Source organism: Mastigoproctus giganteus, chromosome 12, assembly GCF_048544385.1.
Source record: "Mastigoproctus giganteus isolate SK-2022 chromosome 12, ASM4854438v1, whole genome shotgun sequence".
Classification (NCBI taxonomy): Eukaryota; Metazoa; Arthropoda; class Arachnida; order Uropygi; family Thelyphonidae; genus Mastigoproctus; species Mastigoproctus giganteus.
This window is the reverse complement of record NC_143586.1, coordinates 11,621,090-11,646,232: the sequence shown is the minus strand read 5'-3', so window position 1 is coordinate 11,646,232 and position 25,143 is coordinate 11,621,090. Positions and strand designations below refer to the sequence as shown.

The window sequence follows — 25,143 nt, the reverse complement described above, 5'->3', positions numbered from 1 at the left end:
ACCTGATGGAAGTTGTTCCAACAATTAATTACTCTCTGGACGAAAGCAAATTTAGAAACATCAATCCTACAACCATTTTTTTTCCCCTCCCCAATTTAAATTTATGTTTCCTTATGTGCTTCATCAGAAAAAGAGGAAGGATGCCCACCAGCATTTAGTTTACTCAAGCTATTTAATAGTCTTGCATTAAACACTTCAATCAGGTCTCCTCACAAATTGCAGTCTTTCTTGGTAAGAATACTCTTTTTGGGCCCCCTGGTTAACTGTTGCACTCTCTGGACGAAAGCAAATTTAGAAACATCAATCCTACAACCATTTTTTTTCCCCTCCCCAATTTAAATTTATGTTTCCTTATGTGCTTCATCAGAAAAAGAGGAAGGATGCCCACCAGCATTTAGTTTACTCAAGCTATTTAATAGTCTTGCATTAAACACTTCAATCAGGTCTCCTCACAAATTGCAGTCTTTCTTGGTAAGAATACTCTTTTTGGGCCCCCTGGTTAACTGTTGCTCTATGTTGTACTCATTCCAATGAATCCGCATCCTTAAATTGAGACTACCACTCTTGAATATGCAGTATTCAACTCAACAACCACTCCTGTCAAAATTCGTATATACACTGATAAAACCTCATTAACTGTTCTAGCAGCTTGTCTGCACTGCTCACAGAACTTTATGTTGCGGTGTACAATTACCTCTAAGTATTTTTCACTCTCCACTATCTTGAGTATGATACCACACAATTGGTACGTTATTTGGGGATTACTGCTACCCAAGTATAATGCCTTACATTTATCAGTGTTCAACCTCAGTTGCCATTTCTTGGCCCACAAGTCATTTCTCTAGATCCTGTTGCAGTAGCATATCCTGATTCCTGTCATTAACCACCCTGCCAACCTTTGTATTACCCATCATCAACAAACTGACATTAAACTTGATATGCCTTCATTAAATCATCAATAAATATTGAAAACAATATGAAGTCCAGCACTAAACCCTGAAAGAGTCCAGTAATAACATTTGTCCATGAAGATCTTCCTCTCAGTTATCACAAAATCATTTGGTTTCAGTTAGAATTAAAAATACTTCTGGTATCCCTAATCCCTAAAAACTTCTTTGTGGAAAAAGGTGTGGGGTGGGATACCAGATGTATTCAGTTTGTCAGCAATCCGAACAAAATTATCAATAGTTATGTCATCTATATCTAGACAAATGTAGGTTTATCCCTTTACTTTTGGTGTTAACATAAAACACAAGCAAAGCATCCTTTGCTGCTTTTCTTTGCATTATTAGTCAAGGCCTTCTTGTAATGTCTTAGCTTTCATACCCCCCACCTGGCAATCTCATGGTATGATAAGACCATGTTAGTAGTAAATAGAAGAATGCTGGATTCTACCCAGCAATCCATCCTCTGTGCCATAACTCATGCTTGCAGTACAGTGAGTACTCCAGCCTTACAAGTAATAGCAGGAATGCTCCCACTAGACCTAGAAATCGTTAGAACTGGAATGCTCTATTACCTTTCCAAAAGAGTCCCAGTTACCTTCCTGAATTTTACAACTGATCCCACTAATAATAGGAAGGCAGAAAAAGTACGCCTACAGAATCACCTGCTGCACGAATGGCAAAACAGATGGGCCAGTACTACCAAAGGAGAGATCACCTGCAAGTTTTTTCCACAGACAAATAGAGTATACCCAAAATCACTATCATGGTTCTTCCTAGGACTTCATACAATGTACTTAATAGCAGGGCATGGCCTCTTCAATGCAAAGCTCGCTGGCTTCAGACTCACAGAAAACCCACACTGCACTTGCGGAGAGATAGAAGACTGGAACCATCTTATGTTTGACTGTCCCATCTATGAAGACCTAAGGTGTATTCTGATTACAAAAGTGAGATATCTTCCATGAGGACAAGAATTTATTTTCCTTGAAATGGAAAAAGATTATAAAACATTGCCACGATTCACCCAGGACCTCTTCGCTAGATCATCATCATCATCATCAGCCATTTTCAATCCACTGCAGGATGAAGGCCTCTCCAGCAACTTTCCAGTTCCTTCTGTTTTGAGCACTGGACATCCATTTACTACCCATAAACTCATGAATTTCATCTATCCATCTCCGCCTTTGTCTTCCAGGTTTTCTTCTAGCTCCTCTTGGATACAATTCTGTTATTTTCTTAGTCCATCTGTCATCATGTCTTCGAGCTATGTGTCCTGCCCAAGACCATTTTAGTTCTTTAGTTTTGATAAGAATGTCCTTTACTTGAGTTTGTTGCCTAATCCATGTGTTTCTCTTCTTATCTAACAGTCTTATTCCCAATATGATTCGTTCCATTCTTCGCTGTGTAGTTCTCAGCTTCTCTTCCATTCTTTTGGTGAGTGCCCAAGTTTCACTTCCATAAGTCATGATGGGGAGTATACATTGGTCCATTATTTTACGTTTCAGACAAACTGGGATATTGCTCTTCAGTATGTGACTATATTTCCTGAATGCTATCCATCCAAAATTTATTCTTCTCTTGACTTCCAGCCATTTATCATTATTACAGCTAATAACTTGTCCCAGATAAGTATATGACTCCACCTTTTCAATTACTGCTCCTTCAATCATTATTTCCCTTTCTGTGGCATACTTGTTCATCATTACTTTTGTTTTAGCCATATTCATCTTTAGTCCAAAATCCTTACTAGCTGTGCATAACTGATTAAGATTTTCCTCTAATTCTTTGGGATCATGGCTTATGACCACAATATCATCTGCAAATCGTAAATGGTTTAGGTACTCTCCATTCACATTGACTCCTTTCTGCGACCAGTCTAATCTTCTGAAAGCTTCCTCAAGGGCAGCAGTAAACAGCTTCGGAGATATTGTGCCTCCTTGTCGAACTCCTTTCTCAATTTTAAATTTCCTACTGTCTTTGTCTAGTCTAATAAAGGAGGTAGCACTCTCGTATATTTTCTTCAAAATCATAATATATGGGGTATCAATGCCTTGTCTTTCCAGTGCCCGAAACATTGCCTTATGCTGTATGGAGTCAAATGAATTTTCATAATCCACAAATGCCAGGCATAATGGTGTTTTATATTCATTTGCTTTCTCCATTAGCTGTGATATTACATGAAGGTGATCCATAGTTGAGAATCCTGTCCTAAAGCCAGCTTGCTCTTTCGGTTGATTCTCATCCAGTATTCTTTCTAATCTGTTAGTAATGACCCTTGTGAACAACTTGTAGATGTGGGATAACAAGCTAATTGGTCTATAATTTCCAATTTCTGATTTATCTCCTTTCTTATGCAGCAAAACTATGATTGCATTATTCCACTGCTTAGGCGTCACACCTTTTCTAATGCACTTTGTGAAGAGCCTTGCCAGTTTTTGTGTTATGTCTCTTCCTCCCAATTTTAACAACTCTACAGTAACTTCATCTTACCCCGGGGCTTTCTGATTCTTCATTTTCTTCAATGAATGCTCTACCTCATCAGGAAGAATATTGGGTATGTCGTATGTGTTGCTACTTTGCAATCCATCTTCCCCACTGCTGGCATCATTCCCCTGCTCCTTGTATAATTCTCTATAGTAGTCTTCTGCTATTTCAATTATGCCTTCTCTGCTGTTTATAAGTACACCATCGCTATTCTTCAGTTTCAGTATCATTTGTCTTTCTGTATTACTGCTCATGGCTGCTGATTTAAATCCTTTGTTTTCCCTTAATGCTTGTTCTACTTTTCTTGTGTTAAATCTTCTTATGTCCTCCCTGAGTCTCTTTCTAATGGCTTTGCATAACTCAGTGTACTCAATTTTCTCCCTGTCAGTCTTTTTCTTGCTTTTCATTTGTCGTCTTTGGTTCATCATGACAAGTGTTTCTTGACTAATTTTTTCTTCTTTGGATTTCTTTTTCCCTATAGGTTTCTTGGGCTTTATAACTTTCAAAAAGTTGTAATATTCCTCGTCGATATCTTGGTCCTCAGCAGTCTGCAGAAGCTCAAACTTGTTCTTAAGTTCCAGTACATACTGCTTTTTCTCCTCTGTTATTTCAAAGACCTTTGTATTATTTGCTAGAAGAAGGGTGCAAATTGCCATACACTGAGAAAATGCCACCAGACTATGACAACCCAAAGACAAAACATATCACCATCCAGGACTTCTCCTCCTTGAAATGGAAGAAGATTATAACCGAAAACGTGATGACAGACTGCAAGCGCAACCTCAACAACCTGAACTGTAAGGACTGGACTGTCCCAGGAATGACACACAACCCTAGAAGTTGAAGTCTCTTTAGAAGAACTAGAACTTAAATTGAAAATCTACCATGGACTTGATCTCATTGCAGCTCTGCTGCCAACACCACAGGAGATCCTATACCTGTGCTCTCTTGTACAGTACTTTCCACTTCCCCAGGGAGGGGAGGAGATCGTTTCACTGTCTCCTCCCCTTCTAGCCCTCCTTTTCCTCCTGGTGGGACATGGGCCTGCCCCACTGAAGTAAGGGGTGTATAGAGGTCGCCTCCTCTATACACCCCCTTACTTCCTGTTTCCAGCCTTCAGTCTCTCCTCTACTCTGTTCACTTTCACAGCGTAACCCCACATAGTCTAAATTTAAAACTTTCAAATTCCATTGTACAAGTATTCTTCTCGGCCTCTAACCTTTTCAGTGCTCAATCCTACTGTGTTTTTTTTTTTTTAGGTCCTAGCCACTGAAATCTCAGGAAAGTAGGTGGCAGGACCTGCCTGAGTACTTACTTAAAATACTGGTGTACCTGGTCTGCCTCCACGGGACCAAGTGTGGGCAACAGTGGGCCCCAACAGCTAAATGGCCAGATGAACAATGGTACACGACACTACACATGTACAATATCCACACACTTTTAAATCTATGGCCTTTACAGTGTACTGTAACACACAATAATGTATACTATGCGGAGATGGGGGAAACCTCTGGTGCTGTCAGACCCCAAACACACTTTACACTTTATCCCCCCACCCAGTTATTTGATTGCAGACTGTTTACTGTAGGTTTCTGTGTCACTTGATAATTTATAATCATCCCATGTATTTTTTGTCCTGCCACTAGTTTCATCAGATCATCTGACTCCATTTAGGTGTAAACCTTGAAACTCCTATGATTACTTCTCTGAATACTTTCCATTTAGAATTTGCAGTTTTTAACATCAGTTGATCACACTGAAAAAAAATTTAAAAACTTGCTAAGACCTGTGTACTTAAGGGCAAAAGCAAACTCCCTTCCCTATATACTTGAATGTAGTTAAAGATATAACTACAGTAATATCTTTAACTGTAGTAATGTAATTTTTGAAAGAGTGTATTGATGAGGGATTTAGTCCCTCATCAATACACTCTTTCGGGTGGGATAAAATTTCTTCTAGTAATAGTAAAGAATAGTTACGGACAAGAGAAATAAACCATTTCCTTTTCGGATTAATTGGGATCTAAAGATTAAAGCATTTAAAGGAAGAAGTGGTCAAATAAAAGAATTTTTCCCATGGGCATAGCAATTCACTGTTTGAATAATTTAAATGTTTAGTGAAACTAATTATTAAATGATTAGATAATAGACGAACAAGTTAGTGCAAAGCATCATTTTTGTTACATCTCATATTGTGAACTCCTTCACAAAAAGTTGCCTGTTAATTGCACTACCTCAAATAAGTAATGGTTCCCCAGTAGAGAAGATTGATGTTACTTATTCTTGACCCAGCACCCAGACAGCACCGTTTCAAAATTTGTTGGCCTCTCATTAGTGGGTGGGTAAGCACTCCAATGATAACAATGAGTGACAACCCAATTATGAAGTTTAACTCCACAATATGAAAGATGCCTGATGGTGTGCGATAGTAAAATACTAAAAAGAGTTTAGGGCTGAATGCCTCAAACTAAAGTCATTTTTCATATTGTGGAGTTAAGCTTCATAACTGGGTTGTCACTTATTATATAATTGGGGTACCTACCTACCCAGTGATGAAAGTCCAACAAGCTTCAAAAGTATGATCAGATAATATTAATCTGTGATGCCAAATTTTATATTGTATATAACTTTGCCAAGACAATATTTCCTTTTATTTCCAAAGAGTTGTCTGTGTCTATTGCGAATACAATACACAGATTTTGAAAAATCAACTCCAAGGACATTAAGATTTGTCCTGCCTGGCTCGACAAGGCAGGACAATTCTTACAGAAATACCTTCTTTTTTTTTTTAAGGGGCATGAGGGGAGGATGAAATGTTCAATCTTAATAATCAAATCACATAACTCCTATGTAGTTCTTTACATGAAAGATTAAGTTTTCTGTGAAATAGAATAAAAGAACAAACAATCAGACATCTTGAAAATTTCTGTTCAACCTACTCAGTGTTAGATCACAAAAATGCTGATGCTTAGAGGTGATAGTGGTGTTATGAAAGGATTTATTGAGGATGCTGCACCAAACTTTTGTAGCCCAACCCCTGTTATCGAGAATTTCTGATTATGTGAATGATGCCCACAGTACAGGCAAATAGTTTAGGTAGCTGATAAAAACTGTGGAAAGTACCATTTTGAGCAGGATCCTTTCTGTGCTGCATAGCAATAGGCCACTAGAAGCTTGCACGGATTGTTTTGGAACTCCTGCCCCCTGTATTTTTAACTATCCTAACTTCTCTAAAATCCATAACTCAACATCGCTATGGACGAACCCTATAAATTCAAAGATCAATTCAAAAAAAGTAAATTTCTACCAGAGGCAAATTCCTACCTCTAGTAGAAATTTTCTTTCTTTGAATTTATCCACTAGTCCCATCCACTGACTATACCAAAAAAGCACTAACATGTATTATAGCTACGTCTTTGCACTTCATAATAACTTGAATGACCTATTCAAAGAACCTGATATATATATATATATATATATATATATATACAGTTCTTCTGGATGTACAAAACCAGTGTTCTGTACATAGCTTTGCCATACTGCATCAGGAAGGCCTGATGCAGTATGGCAAAGCTACTCCTTTGCTACTCCTGAACCCAATGTTTGAGAATGAACACATAAAAAACCAAACTAAATGTGAGAACTCAACCCATTAATGTCAGGCAATTCTGAACCTATTCCCAGGTGACTTCCATTCTACCAAAACCTGGCATTCTTTGTTTTAGGAAAGGCACAGAAGTCCAGAAGAAACACATCACATCATACTAACATCATCACATCATAAATGAAGCAGCAACTGTTGAGATTATCTTGAAGCTAAAGGACTGTGACAACTTGGAGAAATTGGCATGAGAGTTTAAATTCTCAAAAAAGCTGGACTGACACTAATCATCTACAATGTGTGAAAATAAGTTTAAATAACTGTAAAATAATCGTACCATAAAAATCTGAAGAACTACAAATATACACAGGAGGAAGAGGGCAAAGAAACTAAAATGAGATTCTTTGCAGAAGCACAATAAACACACAGTTAACTAGGTGACTGAAATCTGCCGACCGGGCTAGCCAGGTAGGTAAAGTTCATGCCTGTCAACCCAAAGGTCGCGGGTTCGATTCCCACCTCGGGCTTGGATCGCAGTAAAATGCAAAAACTTTGGGAGGTGCATTATGGCCATAGAAGCTGATGCGCCAACAACTAACAAGAAAAAAAGACTGAAATCTAAGGAGAAACAACGTAGACTAAAACAAAATTTATATACAGTCGACAGTTAACATCAATTTCACTATAGCCTCATGCTATTACAAATGCTTTATTTATAAACTTTTGCACAAAAGCTTGCAGACATGACAAAAACACCTGTGGAAAATATGCTAGGACATGTCTACCAGGACTGCCCAAAGACCAACTTCCAAGTACCTACCTGTGAGGGTAAGAAGGAGCTTAAACCACTCTTGTAGAGATACCAAATGCTCAAAATACCTAAGAGCAATAAAAACAAAACTCAAGACTGATGACTAGAAATTGGCACTAAACAACAAAATCAGAAGTAACAATATATAAAAAAAACCCATAAGTAACCAATAAAAACAGCAGTAATATAAACAATCCAAATTAAGTGCCAAAGGCCAATCTCAGTAATGAATCATATCACCAAACTAATAAGAATTAAAAACTGGATATTTTCTGCCTGTAGGCAGTGTTACTCCCTATGTATGTCTGGATGGGTCTTTTAGCCGCTAGACGTCAGTGCAGCAAGTCAATTCAATGATCTTCAGTATTGGGGATAACTGGATTGAAATTCTAGTAGCAGATAGAAGGCCTTCAACTTTTGTAGGAGTAGAGATATTAAACACTGGATATTCTGTATTACTTTTGTGATCTGATGCATTACCGAGATTTATCTACCTATCAGTAAAGCAAATCAACTAATTCATCCTTTTATCATTTATCCGAATGAAGCACTATATACACTCAAAAGCATGATCTTTTTTGTGGGAAACACAAATGAAAAAGCCATCTTTTGATGAAATACCTGGACCGATGACAAAGGAAGAGTCTAATAATAGCTCATGGACTGCAAGTCCTCAATCGACAGGGACAACTGCTCACTTTTGTAAATTTTGGCGATCAATCGACCATTAATGTCATTATGACAACTCCTGCAGTTAGTTGCAGAAAAGTCACTTGGACTACCAGTGACCAAAATGTGATTACCTTTAAATAAAAAATCTACAAGTACAGAGAGTCCTGAAATGGTATATTCTGTGTTATAAGTATCTTGTTGAAACCAGATCACTTCATTAACTTGAGGAACCTAGTAGCTAGATCATCTTTAAAAAAAAAAAAAAAAAAAAGATGCCAATATCACACACCACATCACATTATCAAGAAACTGTGCAGTGGCTGCTGGTGGAACTGGTGAGAGTTTTCTTCCAACCAATAATGAAAGTTTTGTTTATTCATAAAACTGTTTAGATGAAAGTCAGCTTTATCAGATATCCATAGATTGTGAATAGAGTCTTCATTATGACCATTTCAGCCAGCATTTCTTGAAAAATATTTTTATGGGTAAAGAGATTGTGAGGTTTTAATTTTTGCAGTACTTGTAATTTGCAAGGATGGAAATTTAAGTTCTGATCCATCACAAACACTCCTATTAGATAGGTCATGCAGAATGCTTGGGATTCCTTGAGAATGGTCCTGACAGCTGCAATGTTTTCTGCTGTATGGGCACTTTTATTCTATCCAGTCTTCTTTTTGAGAGTAGAACCAGTTTCCTCGAAATTACATACCCATATTTTAATGGCATGGGCAGATGGTACAGGATCTTGTTGCATAAGCTTAAAGTAAACAAGAAATAAGTGTCAAGGTCTTGTAACATTTTGTTTTAGTAAAATGCCTTGACAGTAAAAGCATATTGTGCAGCGTTCCACAGATAATAAATGGCATGATGGGGACAAAAGCAATCCTCCTCACCACATTGATACCTAGAAAACTAGTGTTTAAAATCACCCATTTTCCTGTTCCATCCCATATATGGGTTGTGCCCATTTTTACACTTAGTATCCCTAACATATATTTGCCCACCCAGCTCATATATATGCTTGTCACATGCATGAGGGCTCCCCCAGCAGGTCTTGTAATCCCCTCACACTTTTTATGCTACTGCAAGTGCCAATATGAGCATTGAAAAAAAAAAAATCAATATGCCTCTGCTTGTGGCTGCTGTGAAACTAATATCTCCCCACCAAAACTAACAGTTTTCCAATACACATCTTTACTGACTCAACAATATCAGTAACTTTTCTTGCACCCTTTCTATTTAAGTGTATCCCATCTTGTAAAAACAGTCTCCCCTATTAACAAGTACAGTTATACTAAGAAAATTTCTACTCCATAAGCTTTGTACAACTGCTCCATGGCTGAACAGACTGACATGGCTCTCATCACCATGTCTCACAAAATTCTGGCACTAAAATTTAATCCATTCATGGCTTTTTCTCAACATTGCCTATAGCCATTAATTAAATCCTCAGCTTGCCTATTATTTACAGTTATAAATATCATTGGTATAAATATGTATAATAACAACATCATCTTTTGTGGCCTTAACAACAACTATCTTGCAACATTTAATTTTTGTCCCTGGAAGACATACCCCAGTTCTATTCTCCTATCCTTTTTGTGCAATATATTTCCAGCTTCCTTGACAATGGAGTCATTGAAAATAGCTACTTCCTTGGGCCCAGCACATTCCACTGTGATATCCAAAGTATGAATGTAGCTTCTAGCACTGGACTGGGCAGCTGAGTGCTTGAATGGATTTCTTGATTTAATTCCTTCAAAGGTCAACCCTTTTCTTTATGCTCTTATGTTCACATATCAGAATGCTGAATTTCCATTTAATCTGCTCAAACTGTATTGAAAACATCCAGAGGCATCTCTTTTGGCTGTATCATATCCCACTGCAGATGGCTCTTTACAAAACATGCTACAAGTAGCATATATAATAAAACTCTGATTCAATTACAATACTATGCTACACAACTACATTATGTATTATGTTAAAAATTACATTTTTATGGTTATAAGACCTCCGCAGCCGAGTGGTCGGGATCAGGAGTGCAGTAGCACATGCTCTTTGAGTAGACCGAGGTTCAAACACCTGACTGCTAAATACGGTCGATTTGCCAACCCGCACTGGATGCTGGACCAGCATGGCAGATTATGGTCCATTTCTATCAACATGAAGCGTTGAGGCTTCCATCCTGCAGTGGGCTGATAATGGTTGCAGTTTACCTTTCTCTTAGTTATAAATTTTTGATTTGTAGACTTAATAAAAACACTTATAATATTAATATTATAGATAGACGATTAGATATGGAAATAAACAACAGAATAATGCCAATTTAATTAAAAAAAAAAAAAAGAAATATTTGTTTCATTGCTATGAGGCATGGAGGGGATGAAGAAATATTTCAGTCGATTGTTTCTATTTTCTAAGTGATAATTAGTATTGATTTATTGTTTCCCTGTGGAAGTTGTTAATTTTTGATCCACAGTGCTTTTGTGAGTGACATGGGCTATGATAGTTAATTAAAAATAGTTTATATTTTATTATTTAATTCTTGTAGTTATTCAGTCCATCATCAATCATGTCAAGTGCTGAAAAGAAAAAGCATCAATAGTATCTGGATGAATATCTAACTTATGGTTTTATTGAAAGCCCATTCGATTCAAGACATCCTATGTGTCTTGTGGGTAATAGTTTTTTTTTTCAAATGAGGTTCTGAAACCATCAAGACTTTTAGATCACTTAAAAAGGAAACATCCTGATAAAGTTGGTAAACATATCGAATATTTTAAAAATTTAAAACAGAATTTTGAGCAACATAACACTGTTGCTTCCTTATTTGTTTGTTGTTGTTTGTTATTTGGTTTTTAGGAGCATTAGCAACTAAGGCCATACTGCTCTGGGGATATGTGGTGGTCTTCCCTGACCTTTCCGCATCCTCCGTATTTAGTGGTCATGGGCTTGAACCCCGGTCTAATCAAGAAGCGTGTGCTATGCACTGCTGTTCCTGCCCCTTCCTTATTTAAGAACACACAGACAAAAGATGATGGAATGATTCCATCTTATAAAATTGAAGAAATCATTGCAAAAACTGGTAGTGCTCATACAGTTGTTGAGACTGTTATATGACCCGCATTAAAGACTGTAATTTCAACAGTGATGCATCAAAATCCTTTTAGCATTTTAAAAGCATTGCCATTGAGCAACGATTCAATCTGAAGATGAATCAATGAGATGTCAGTTAATATTGAAGAGCAGCTAACTGACAAACTAAAAACGAGAAAATTTTCTATTCAGATTGATGAATCCACAGTTACTGAAAATAAGTCCCTTTTAACGGCATACGTTCATTATTTTGCCAATGATTGTAAATTGCAAGAGATGTTCTAGAAACTGACTGTACTGGAGCATCCATTGATGAAGAAAAAAAAGAGTACCATTGGAAGATAAAGGCTTTATAACCCACCTAAAGGAAGTATGTCCAGAAATTGTTGCAATACACTGCATTGTGCACTGACATCATCTGGCTGCAAAAATATTAGTCTGGTTCTTTATCAATCTCTCAGTATAGTTATTAAAACCATCAATAAAATAAAGTCACATAGCAAATATGATTGCCTTTTAAGAAAATTTTGTTGATAATGAAGAACAGTATGTGAGGCTTCTTTTACATACAGAAGTCAAATGGCTTTCTAAAGGAAACCGTCTAACAAAATTTGTAAACTTTTTTTGATACGATAATTCAAGGGAAATTAATTATGGTGATAGACTGAAAAAGCATATTAAAAGCCTTCACTGAAAAACTAGAAATATTTGAAAGCAATTTAATGAGAAAACAATTTCATGGTATGTAAGAGTTAGATGAAATTAATGAATCTCTCACTGAGAATATTAAGAATTATTCAGATCATTTGTATTCTTTAATCCCTTCCCGGGACATTTTTTTCCGGAAAATGTGCTGTAACAGATCGACTTTTTTTATTTTACAGATTAAAAGTATGCATCATGCGAATACTCATTGTATAGTTTTTTGCATTTTTTATTAATTTTTTTGTAGAAAATACATGGGAGTAATTAACCCATTTGGGCTATCCTGAGTTATTTTGTGTATGCCAAAAAGTGTGCAAATTATACAGATTTTTTTAATAAATTAGTGCTTCAGCTAAAAGAAAGGCACAGAAAGTCTTCATTACTCATTATATAAATAAATTTAAAAAATCAAGTGGAATGCACAAGCAGTAATCGCAAACTAACTACATTCTGACGCATGGCTGCCACAAGTGGATAGGTGAGGTAAGCATCGCTTACGGGCGGCAGTTCAAGAGGATGCCGAAATATTTTTCAATTTTGTTTTTGTGAATTATTTTCGTGGGTTCAGTATTCTGCATTTAGGGCGGCATTTTATATTTTGCTTATTGGCAGCACACTACTGTTCTGACATTGCTGTACAATATAAGTAAAATGAAAGCCAGTCGTTTACTGCCAGGTGTAAGAAAACCCAGAGAAACCTCAGGATTTACCTGCCCAATGCAAAATTAACCAGATAAATGCCAGAGAAAATATGTTCAGTCCTAAATTTGTAGGTATTATTGTATCCCAAGATATTTCGTGTAGTTCCAAATAACTTTTAAAACTAAAAACGAGATATCTAAGGATAATCCATGAAGTGGTTAAAAGATGAAATGAAAAATAGATTTTCAGATTTATTTTATTTTGAAGGGAAGCCATGGATGTCAGATCCAATTGGATGCAATGCTGAGTCTGCTGGTGAAGAAATTCAAGAAGAACCCAGTGAATTAAAATGCAATGAAGAATGCAAATATAAATTCTAGAAAGGTAAATGGCTGAGTTGTGGGGATCAAAAACACCTAAACTTCTTTAACCAACAATGTGGTCTGATATGGCCAAAGTACTTCTTTGTTTTCCAAAGACTTATAGGTTTGAAAGTGGCTTTTGTTCAGTAAATAAAATATTAACAGAGGAAAGAAACAGAATTGATATACAGTAAACCCTTGATTCAACGGACAAATAGTAGTAGTAGTGGCATGTGATGCAAGAAAGCATGTGTATGAGTTTATGCTGTTATTTGTTGTTATTTGGTTTTTAGGAGCATTAGCAACTAAGGCCATATTGCTCCGGGATATGCGGTGGTCATTCCCTAACCTTTCCGCATCCTCCGTATTTGGTGGTGACGGGCTCGAACCCCGGTCTAATCAAGAAGCGTGTGCTACGCACTGCTGCTCCTTCCCACCTGGCTACGGAGGCGCCTATGAGTTTATGCAACGTCAGCCAAAAAAAAAAAAAAAAAAAAATCACACCATTCCCTCCAAATGCCTGCCCAGTTCCTCCTTAAATTTATTCAACCTATCAACTTCCACAATGACAGATGTAAGTTTGTTCCAGCAATTAACCACCCGCTGGCTAAAGGCAAATTTCTGCACATCTATTCTACATCTGTCTTTTCTTAATTTATGAATAATTTGAATAATTTCTTAATTTGAATTTATGCCCCCTTAGGTTCGTAATCTGAACAAGTGGAAGGATCCCATCAGAATTCAGCGTGCTCAACCCATTCAAGGCCTTATATACCTCAATCAGATCACCGCGCAGGTGCTTAGTCTTCAGCCACTGCAATTTGCAGAACTTAAGCCTCTCTTGGTAAGAGGATCCCTTCATTCCCCTCACCAATCATTCCCAATCATTCTTCATTCCCCTCACTAATAGGGGAGAAGGGGTGTTCGTTAATGCCAAAAGTCCGTTAAATCGAATGTAACCTGGGGGGGGGGGGCATTTTTTATTGCTCTAAATGTAAAAAAAAAAAAAAAAAAAGAAGCTTTAATACAATATACAGTACTGTACAATATAAAATTATTAAATTATAATAAAGAATATGTAATTTTCATTTTGACAGTGTAGTTGAGTATTTTGCAGTGACCATAGTGGTAGTAGTTGTTATTCAGTACCTGAAGGTAGAGGTGAAGGGGAATCCTCAGCTTCAGATTCTTCTGAAATGTTCACAAGTGGAGGCACTGGTGTCATCTATTTGCTTGTAGACGGTTGAGATGTACAAACAGTTGGCGGTGAAATAGGAGTGGGAGTCGGTAAAGTTCGCTTAAAGAAAGCATCCAGCTTCAGTTGTTTGCCACTCTGATGTTGTTTCTTAATAATGATTGCCCTGACAGCACAGAACTGTTGAAAATGTTCATAGTAAGGGACAATTTCAGGGTCAGAAGATGTCCCTATGTAGTGGATGGCGATGTCAATGAGATTTCTCATTTCAGACAGTGTAGGCCATGCTGGTGTAATTTGCTCTTCCTCAATGTCTTCTTCTTCTTCTTCCCCTGCCTTGCCATATTGAACCTTGTCCACAATTTCTTCTTCAGTGAGGACTTGGTAGCCTGAATCATCATCATTTTCAAGCCATTTCAGAACATCATCTTCAGTTGTTGCCAGCATTTACAAGGGTGCACCAAAAGTCAATTGCCTCAAATCCTTCAAAATCCAAATCCGGTTCATTGTACAACTTCTTCCAACCATTTGCCAAAGTTGTAGTTTTCATCTCCTTCCAAGGAGCTGCAAAGTTAAAGAGTACAGACTTAATGTTGTAGGCTCGTATATTCTGAAGTGTCCTAGCTCCTCTTGTGTCTTCTTCTGCATCTTCATCCTCCAACACAACCATTACTTCTTCCAAAAAGTTCTTCTTATACAGCCTCTTGAAGGCTGCAATTATTCCCTGGTCCATTGGCTGAATAACTGAAGTTGTGTTAGGAGGCAAAAAACAGACATTTAATTCTGCCATCATTACTAGCTAACTTCTCAGCAGGGATGAGCAGGGGCATTGTCAAGAAACAACAATGCCTTTACCATTGTCAAGAAACAATAATGCATTTATATTATTGGGGGAAATTTTCAGAACATCTGTCTGGAAGCACCTCACATCAGGGACAAAGTGGTTGAACAACCAGTCAGAAAAAACTCCGAAGTAAACCACGCATTCTTTGAGCTGGTGTAAATAACAGGCAACTGATTCATAATGTCTTTAAGAGGGCATGGTTTCTTTGATTTCCCTACCACCGTGGGCTTGAGGCGATGCAAGCCATCAGCATTTGCCCAAAGTAAGGCAGAAATTCGCTCCTTACTTAACTTGAGACTAGGAGTGCTGTGTTCATGTTTGTAGGCCAGCATATTTTCAGGAACAGCACGATAGAACAGGCCAGTTTCATTGGCATTGTAAATCTGTGATAAAATAAGGCCCTCAGATTTAATAAGTTCATTTATAAATTTTCTAAATGGCTCAACCTGTGAAGTGTCTGCACTTAAAGATTCACCACAGGTTTTCTTGTTCACAATGGCATGCCTTTTTCTAAAACACCACAGCCACCCATCACTTGCCTTAACATTAAGTCCCATGTGTTTTCCAAGAGTTTTACATGCAGATTTCAACTCGAAACTTCGTACATTAACACCACTAGATCTCTGTTGAACATACCACTTATACCCAGCTTCTTCTAAGTTTTTATCTTGCACAACTTTCGTGTGTTTTCTACTTCCCTCTGTAGAACCGCATTTAGAGCTATCAATACTGTATTTTAAAGAAAAATGTTGCAATTTGGCCTTTGATTTATGGATATCAGAAACAGTTTGTTTTTTTATGCCATAAATTTCACAAACATGTGCTACTGAGATGCCTTGTTCTAATTTTTCAATTAGCTCTAATTTCTGTGCCACATGCTTTCATTTAACTCTTCTCTCACTTGATGCCATTTTAAATTATAAGGATTGCAAAATTATTTAATAAATAAAGTCACAATTCAGAAATCACAGAAACACTCTGTATACAACCTGACAGCACGACAGCTTGAGACCAAAACAAAGCGAGTTGGTAGACCAGCAGTTTAGTGTCCCAAGTCATGTTCAGCTCGCAAGTCACCACCTGCTCTTATCTGTTATCTGTAATCTGGGAAAACAGCTATTTGAACACGTTTTCAAAAAAGAATAAAAAACAATTTCCTGAATTTGATTATAAAAATAAAAGTAGGCAATTATCAAAACAATACTGGAAATAGGTAATGACCATTAATTTTTAATTAATAATAACACTGAAGTTTTGTATAACCTAAAAAAAATAATACGGTCGAGATTAATATGCACAGGGTTGTTAAAATTAAAGTATCCCTATGTAGAGAACAAATTTGTAATGGGGAATTTTTTTTCCCCAATAAATGGCGAGAGCATTCTTTATTGTACGTGTTGTCCAAATTCCTCTTCAGTACGAGCCTTAGAACTCGCTCCAGAGCACTCTACACAGAGATACTTTAATTTTAACAACCCTGTACATTACTGTATTATTATTTGTCCGGTCCGTTAAATCTGAAATCCGTTATATCGGGGTCCATTAAATCAAGAGTTTACTGTATGTTCAAGAGGAGACGTTAGAATTAAATTTACTAACATTATAAGGAACAATGAACTTTTAACTAAGAAGCAGTAGGCGCAGGGATTCCATGTAATGAAAAGAGTATTTTCTTGTTTAAAATTTCATAGGGGGGGAAATTAGGAAAAAAAAATTGTCTAACAAAGCCCTTTAGGGGGAGATAATTAAAAAAAAGTCGAGAAACACTGTTCTAAACTGAAGAAAACAAAGCTACTTGCTGTTGACAATTAATTATAAGCATCAATAAATATCAATTCAGTTTTTCATATTGTTAATATGATGTATAAATAGATGACAGTATTTATAAAGCAAGGAAAACGAATTTCATAACTGGAAATGCTGACAGTTGCAGTGGCCATGAAGAGCAGAATGCAATGGGTCAATAAAAAAAAATGACCTAATGGATGGAAGCAATGACAAGACTTTAGTCACGAATGAGGAAATCTTGGGTAAATAATATCCAGCCCAAGGTAAGCAAATAAAACTTATGGGCATATGGAATGTATAGGAGAAATGGGATTAGCAAAATAAATATTAGCACAAAAATGAAGCTAATAGGTTTAGAGGTAGAACCAAGGGAATGGTAGGTTAATGGTATCAAGTAAGCATTAAAGAAAAGAAGGGAGTAAAATAGTGAACAGATGTCAGATTTTCCAGATATAATTGTACTACCACAGAGCCTGCAGATTTAGATGATGAAAAATAGTCTTTGTTTAAGAATTTCAGAAGGTTCCAAGCTTAACAATTTATATTTCTGTATGGTCCCCTCCCCTAATTCTGTACTATAACATATTAAGTTTTTACATGATATGAACAAAGTGTACCTTGCTAATGATGCAGCTGATTTAGTACACTGGTCAGATAATAACCAATTGTATACTACTAGTGGAGCAAGAAGATATAATGGCAGATATTCTTCATTTACAGAAAGAAATGCTTCTTTTCGGGAACTCAGCAACTGATATAATCCCTAAAATAATAATATAAAAGGAATAAATATTTTACAGTTTCAAGGTGCATGTGTAAACATAATTAGAACTTTACATTGGAAATCTTAAATTCTAATACACTGCGAGAAAGACATGATATGGTGTTTCTTAAAGAATTATTGGTAAGAAGAAACACTAGTAAACAACGCGAAATACTTTTTTTAAGTAGAATTTAGTGTGCAAAAAATTCTGTTAGAGAAACTCCAACAATGTGCACTAATACATGCTATTATTCCAAAACAAAATCCTATGCAACAAGAACGTAAAGAAATATGAAGAACTGGGAGAAACATTAAAGGAACAGTTCCTGGTCCTATTCATATAATACACTCAGTTCTGTTATAACATGGTACATGTGGTCCTAAAAATCTCTCTTTTTTGGTATTTTGTGCATTAAAAACAACAGGGCTAATGGGAAAAATAGGGATGGAGCAGAGCACTCAAAAGAATGTTCAGTGTGGTAAGTAAAACACTAAAAACAGTTATAAACCCAATAAAATTGCTAACACAGGTTTAAATATCTTAAATATTACAGTAAATATTGCACTGTAATATATACGTACTAATAGATATTTCTGTTCACTGACATTTTTTTTTTTTTTTTTTGGATTGTAAAATTTAAACAAGTAAAAAAGATAAGCAATCAATAACGACAAACACGGCACGCACAAATTGCACAAGTGAGCTACGCAGTAACAATTTCACATATTAAAAATTGGACGCTTAAAAAAGAGGAATGAAGAGAAGATTCTGAAAATTTATTTATGTTTTTTATGATTGAAGATTTCATGGAAGGAGAAACACATTTCACCATAATAACATAAAAACCCACAGAATTCCAGCTATCGGTATTATCACAAATGCAATAAGATCGAGTTTACTATCCTTTTATAAATAGACCGCACTAACAGGAATGCCCAATAAATTGGGAACTGCAAATTGTTTTTATTGTTTTATGGTAGTAACCTTCAGAATTGTGCTCCTCCACTCATATCCCGTCTCACGAAATTTCTGTTTGAACAGAAAAATGTCAGCTCCTGAAAACGTGAGTCGGCCTACAACATCACCTATTATCTTGTGAATACAGCGAATGACAACAGTGTATCTCCAACCAATACAACTACAGTAAATGGGAAATATTAGCTCTCACACATTTAACATTTTTTAAACTTTGTAAACTGGTATGTACTGCTGTGCAGGTCACTACGTTCAGCTTGGTGCCGGGTTTTGCGTTTGTCTGGTGTTACTTGCAGATGAAATTGCGCATGAGTCAATGCAAAAAATGCATCATACCCGCATTGTTCCCTAATATATCAGCCGCACTGGAGCAAAATTCTCATTGCTAGAATGCACATTTTAGCAGAACTGACTGTAATCTTTTCTTCACTTAGGCTTGATAAGATTCTACAAGGAATCTAAAAATGTTGCCAAATTGTTAAGTAAGATTTTGTGCTGGAGTGAGGATGCATACATTAATGCACCCTACTGGTATTTTTATAAAACGATTGTTTAGACAATATTTAATTCAAGTAATTCACAAGGTTTATAAGGGTTTTTACTATATATATGCTCTTAATTATAGGAGTGTATTGGTGATCATAACCCAAATCTCCAATAACAATTTCACTGTTCTGCTGAAAACTGAGTGGGATGTTGATATATTTCATTCTGAACCTCTTATGTGCACTTCCATTCTGTTTAAATTAAGCAGCATATATTAAGATGCATTTAGGGCTAAATGCCTCAAGCTGTGAGCAAATTTAGACTATGTATATATTAAGTGCAATAGCATCATTAATACACAGCCATTTCCAAATAAACAGAATATTTGTAAGGCGGCATCGTTTTAAGTTATATCTCATATTGTGAATACCTTCACAACGAGTTGCCATGATATTGCACTACTTCGAATAAGTAACACTTCACCTAAGGAGAAGACTAATGTTACTTATTCTCAGATAGGTACCACCACACAGATGGCACCATTTCAGGGCTATTTGGCCCTTCTTCGGCACTGCCTTACAAATATTCTGTTTATTCAGAAATGGCTGTGTATTAATGATGCTACTGCACTTAATATATACATAGCAGCATATATTTTATTTCTTTTCGTCTTCAAATGGAAATAGATTTTTGTTCCAATTCGCCATCAAAAAATGGATTACACATTAATATAGTTACTAAATTAAATTATGTAGGAGTTAAATTAAGAAAGTTACTTCACAGTGTGAACTGTTTAATTGTTTATTGGTAAGAAAAGAATAAATGTTACAATTAGACTAAATTGGCCAGATATGTTGAAATTCATCTTCTTTGGGTCTGAAACTTGAGTTTAGTAGTATATAGCTTGATTACAGAAGAGATAAAATTAAATACTAGCAATTCAATCTAATACTTTTATATCACGTGGGAAATTTTGTTGTAAGCTGCACCAGGTAAATGCTAACAATACCACAGCTACTTGCTAGCACAGCACACTGAAAATTGAAAACCTGAACAAAGAAAAGGCTAAAGTGAGAGAAATTTTAAAAAAAAATACAGAGAAATTTTCTTTTTCTTTGTTCAGGCTGTTCAATTTATAGCAGGCTATGGTGGCAAATAGCTGTGACGGTTACTAGCATTGTCCTGTTTTAGTCTGCAACAAAATTTCCTACATGGTATAAAAGTGTTATATTGAATTGCTAATCTTTAACTGATAACACCAAGTATGCCCTCATGGATTTTTCAAAAGGGGTAACACTTTTTTTCTCTCTCTCCAAAGTTATAACTGTATTTTTTTTTTTTCTAATGTTTATGTTTTAACTTTTTTCAGTTCACAAATTCATCAAACGTGCTGCTTTTACTGAATTTGCAAGAAAAGGTCATTTCAGAAAGTATCTTGGCTCAGAAGTAACTTTGGTGATTCCAAAAATCTTTTTTTTTTTTAAATGAAAACCCTACACACAAAAGTCTTAGAACCTATAGTACTTAGTACCATGTGTGGAGGTGTGGAGTGAAAGATGAAAGAAGATACTAGTTGACATCAGACTTGAATTTCTATAGATTGTAATTGTTGGGAAATGTGTGTGTGTGTGTGTGTGTGGAGCAAAATTGTTCTAGAAAACAGAGTAGAAGGGATAAACAAGGAAGAAGAAAAACTGGTTTCTGTGAGCTAGCTGTAGTTGGACAGTAAAAGGATATCAACTGATTGTGGAAAGTTTTCAGACTGGTTTGGAAGAGAGAGGGGAAATTATAGAAGCCAATTCAGAAGAAAAATGCCCATGGAAGCTTCTATAGAAAAAGGCATGCAGCAGAAACAGAACATCTATGAGACAGAGAGTGAAGAGACAAGTCACTAATTAACTGAGCTGTCCTCGAGTGGGTGGGTGGGTGGGTGGGTGGGTGAGTGGGTGAGTCAAGTTAAAAGTACATATCTCAAAATCGAACAGCTATAATGTTCTGAAACTGTGCTTTTCTTTTGTTATGAATAATTTATTTCAGAACATTTTTTTCATGAATATTTTCCTTTCAATAATCAGCTTCTATGGTTAATCACTTTATTTTTTCATTATTTTTTTAAACCCCAAGCATTAAAAGGCATTAACACCTATAGCAATTAGTACTGTGCATGGGTTGAATGCTGAGAAGAGAGATGATATCTGTTAACATTAGACCTGAATTTCTGTAGATTGCAATTTTTGGGAAATATATGTGAAGGAAGGTTGTTTCAGAAAACAGGGGTAGAAGGAATAAATGAAGCAGTAGAAAAGTTGATTCTGTGAGTTTGGGATTCGACAGCGAATGAATGGTTAGTGCTTGCTGCACATGTGTGTGGACTGGTTTGGAAGAGAGTGAGGAATTACAGATGGCAATTCAAAAGAAACATGTATGATGCTGTGCAGTAGCATAGACTATAGAGTATTTCTGGGTAAGAGCCTCATGCTACGTAGTAGAATGACTAACATATAGGTTAGTGCAATGGCATTAGTTTAATTCATAACCGTCTACTAAAGTACTTTAATGAATAAAAAGCCAAGACTTCTACATGGCCTCTACATTTTACTATGGCTTCTACATTTTACTATGCACCAAAGTGTGTGGATGGATAGAAATCTAGTGCCCAAGCAGTAAAGTTTCAAATTTTAAAGTCAGATTTAGGAGACATTGAAGTACATACATAAACATATCCAACACCTACACTTTATAAAAAAATATCCTTAATATCAGAAAAAATTCCTGTGCAAGTATATAGCCAACTCTACCCCTCGATGGTATCTTCACCTTGTCATAGTGATGGGGCTTGCTGCTCTGACAACCTCGAGAGCCATGCTGGCAGTAGCATAGCTAATAGTAGGGTCACCCAAGCCAGATGGGTCTTCGTGAGGTAGGAGTCAGCCTAAGAGAGACTAAGCCAGACTAGATACCCAGGAGAAGGAAACTCTGATTCAAACCAGGGTAGGCATGACTCTTTAGCCCAGTAAGGTAACATACCTAGGAGAAGGTGTTCTAAATAACACCTCCGGACAAGGGGAGTAGCTTCTACAGTACAGTACAGGCAATGAGTGGAGATAGAAGCTATCTGAACTGTCCTGAAGCTTAGTGATATATTATGTCATTACAGCACTGTGATGCAGAAAGCCAGTAGAGAAACTACTGCATTACTAGGAAGTGAATAGATTGATTAAGAACAAAATTAAAGGAGCTAAAGAGAGCTGGATCACAGAAAAATGCAGAGAAATAGAAGTTCTGCAAGAAAAACATGATGATTTCAATCTTCACAAAAAGATTAAAGAGATTTCAGGAATTAACAGAAGGAAACAACCAACTTCAATCCAAAATGACAAAGGTGAAATTATCATGGATATATGGATACTAAATACATAAAAGACCTCTTTGCCAACAGTGAACATGAGCTAGATGACAATAATGATGCAGTGGTAGGGCCATCCATCCTAAGATTGGAGGTGGAGAGGGTGATTAAATCAATGAAGAAGGCCAAAGGACCTGATGAAATCACAGCGAAACTAGTCGAATTGTTCAACTACAAAAACACCAACATTCTTGTTGAATTAATTAACAGGATTTACAACATAAGCAACATCCCTCGGGACTGACTGACATCAACGTTCGTCACTCTTCCCAAAAAACTAAACACCAGGACTTGTGAAGACTTCAGACTAATCAGCTTGATGAGCCAAGTCCTCAAAATGTTCCAAAAAATAATTCAAAATAGGATTTTCAGGAATTGTGAGGAGTCAATGGACGATGCACAGTTTGGATTTAGGGAAGGACTGGGTACAAGAGAAGCACTATTTTGTGCCCAAGTCATGACGCAAAGGTGCAGAGATCAACAGATTGATGCACATCTTTGTTTTACTGACTTTGAGAAGACCTTTGATTGAGTCCAACTCACCAAGGTCCTAGAGGAGTCTGGCCTTGATGAAAAGGGCATCTGAATAATCAAACACCTCTATAGGAACCAAACGGCAGCTTTATAGTTTATGACAGAAAGACAGAAAACATCAACATTGAACAGAGAGTGAGGCAAGGATGTGTACTCTCCTCCCTCCTGTTTAACGTTTACTGACATCATCTTCAAGAGCATTAGATGGAAGAAATGAAGGAATATCTGTCAACGGTGGAGTGATTAATAACCTTCGCTACAACTTTGTACAACTAATATGCAGGACTTACAGATACTCCTTAGTCATGTAAGTGAAGAAAGTGCGAGAATGGGCATCAGGATTAATAAATCAACAAGACTAAGCTCATGGTCCTTAATGGGGCAATGCCAACACCTCCCCTCATGTTAAACAGAAGGCTGATAGAGAGAGAGTTGACAAAAGCAAATATCTAGGCTGTTGGAACAATGACAAAAACAAACTGGATATGGAAATAAAAGCAAGGATTGAAATTGCCAGGCAGTATTTTCTTAAAATGAGACCTGCATTGTGCAATGGAAACCTGGATCTCCACCTTAGAATTCAGATGATGGATGTTACGTTTGGTCAGTTTTGTCATATTGTGCCAAGACATGGACACTGAAAACTAACACCCCAAAAAAACTAGAAGCATTTGAAATGTGGACATACAGAAGAATGCTAAAGATACCATGGACAGCAAGAGTGACCGATGAGAGTGTCCTGCAGAGAATTAGAAAAAACCCAGAATTGCTGAAGGACATTAAGAAAAGAAAAACAGCGTATCTTGGACACCTGATGCGGAACAACAAATATGCAATTCCACGGCTAATTATTGAGGGAAGAATGGAAGAAAGAAGAAAGCCTGGGAAAAGATCATGGATACATCATGGATTGAAAACATTAAGAATTGGACAGGACCGAACACAGAGCAGCTGTTCTGAGCTACCAGAGACAGAGAGACATTTGTGGTAGCCGACCTCCATTAGGAGATGGCACACAGAAAAGAAGAATTCAAAAGAAAGTGCAAGGAGTATCTATAGAAAAGACATGCATCATGAACCAATGTCCATTAGAAAAGAGAGTAGAGAGCCTTTGTAAGAGATGGGTTAGTATTAGTATTAGTAACGGCCGCATGGTGCAAGAAAGCCTATGGCTTATGCTGCACCAGCCAAAAGGTTACTAGTATTAGCCATAGAGTGTAAGGAACCAAAGGCTTTTTTTGCTCCACCAGCCAAAAAAAAAAAAAAAAAAAAATAAATAAATAAAATAAATAAATAATAAAAAAAATCATGTGTGTACCCTGTACACATGAACGATGTAATTCATGCTCACGCCCGCTACTTACTCTACCAAATCAATGTTAGTGATAAATAGGATATACGCGCCTGCTGCTTACTCTATCGAATTAATGAATCAATGTTTGGAAGTGGTTAGGCCAATAGCCTAATTACCCATTTGATTGTAGTCATTTGTTGAATAGTATGATTGTAACAATACAAGTATTTGTATTGTTACAATCGTATGCATGCTACAAATTACACATGCAGCGCTACAAGATCTGCAAGAAATGACAGTATCCACACATATGTTATTAAAACTATGACTTGGCTTAGGATCTCAACGAGTACAAGAGTGAGATGGTAACGCTGCACATTCCATTTCACAATAAGGAAACAGTGACACTGTCAGGTATGAAATATGTCAAGATCTACGACAACAAATTTGTAAATTGTATGAATCGGACTTGGACATTCGCAAAACAATTGAAATATGTAAAATGATGTGTCAAGACAACAACGACACTGACCCTGAA

General features: G+C 36.6%; 1 protein-coding gene across 1 annotated transcript in view; it reads right to left on the bottom strand.

The window, feature by feature from the left end:
• Positions 1-25,143, bottom strand: part of RNaseZ (ribonuclease Z) — a 239,384-nt gene that overhangs the window by 73,059 nt on the left and 141,182 nt on the right. The window contains exon 18 of the mRNA XM_090386608.1: positions 17,764-17,909. Coding sequence (XP_090242734.1) covers positions 17,764-17,909 — 146 coding nt within the window. The remainder of the gene's footprint in view (positions 1-17,763; positions 17,910-25,143) is intronic.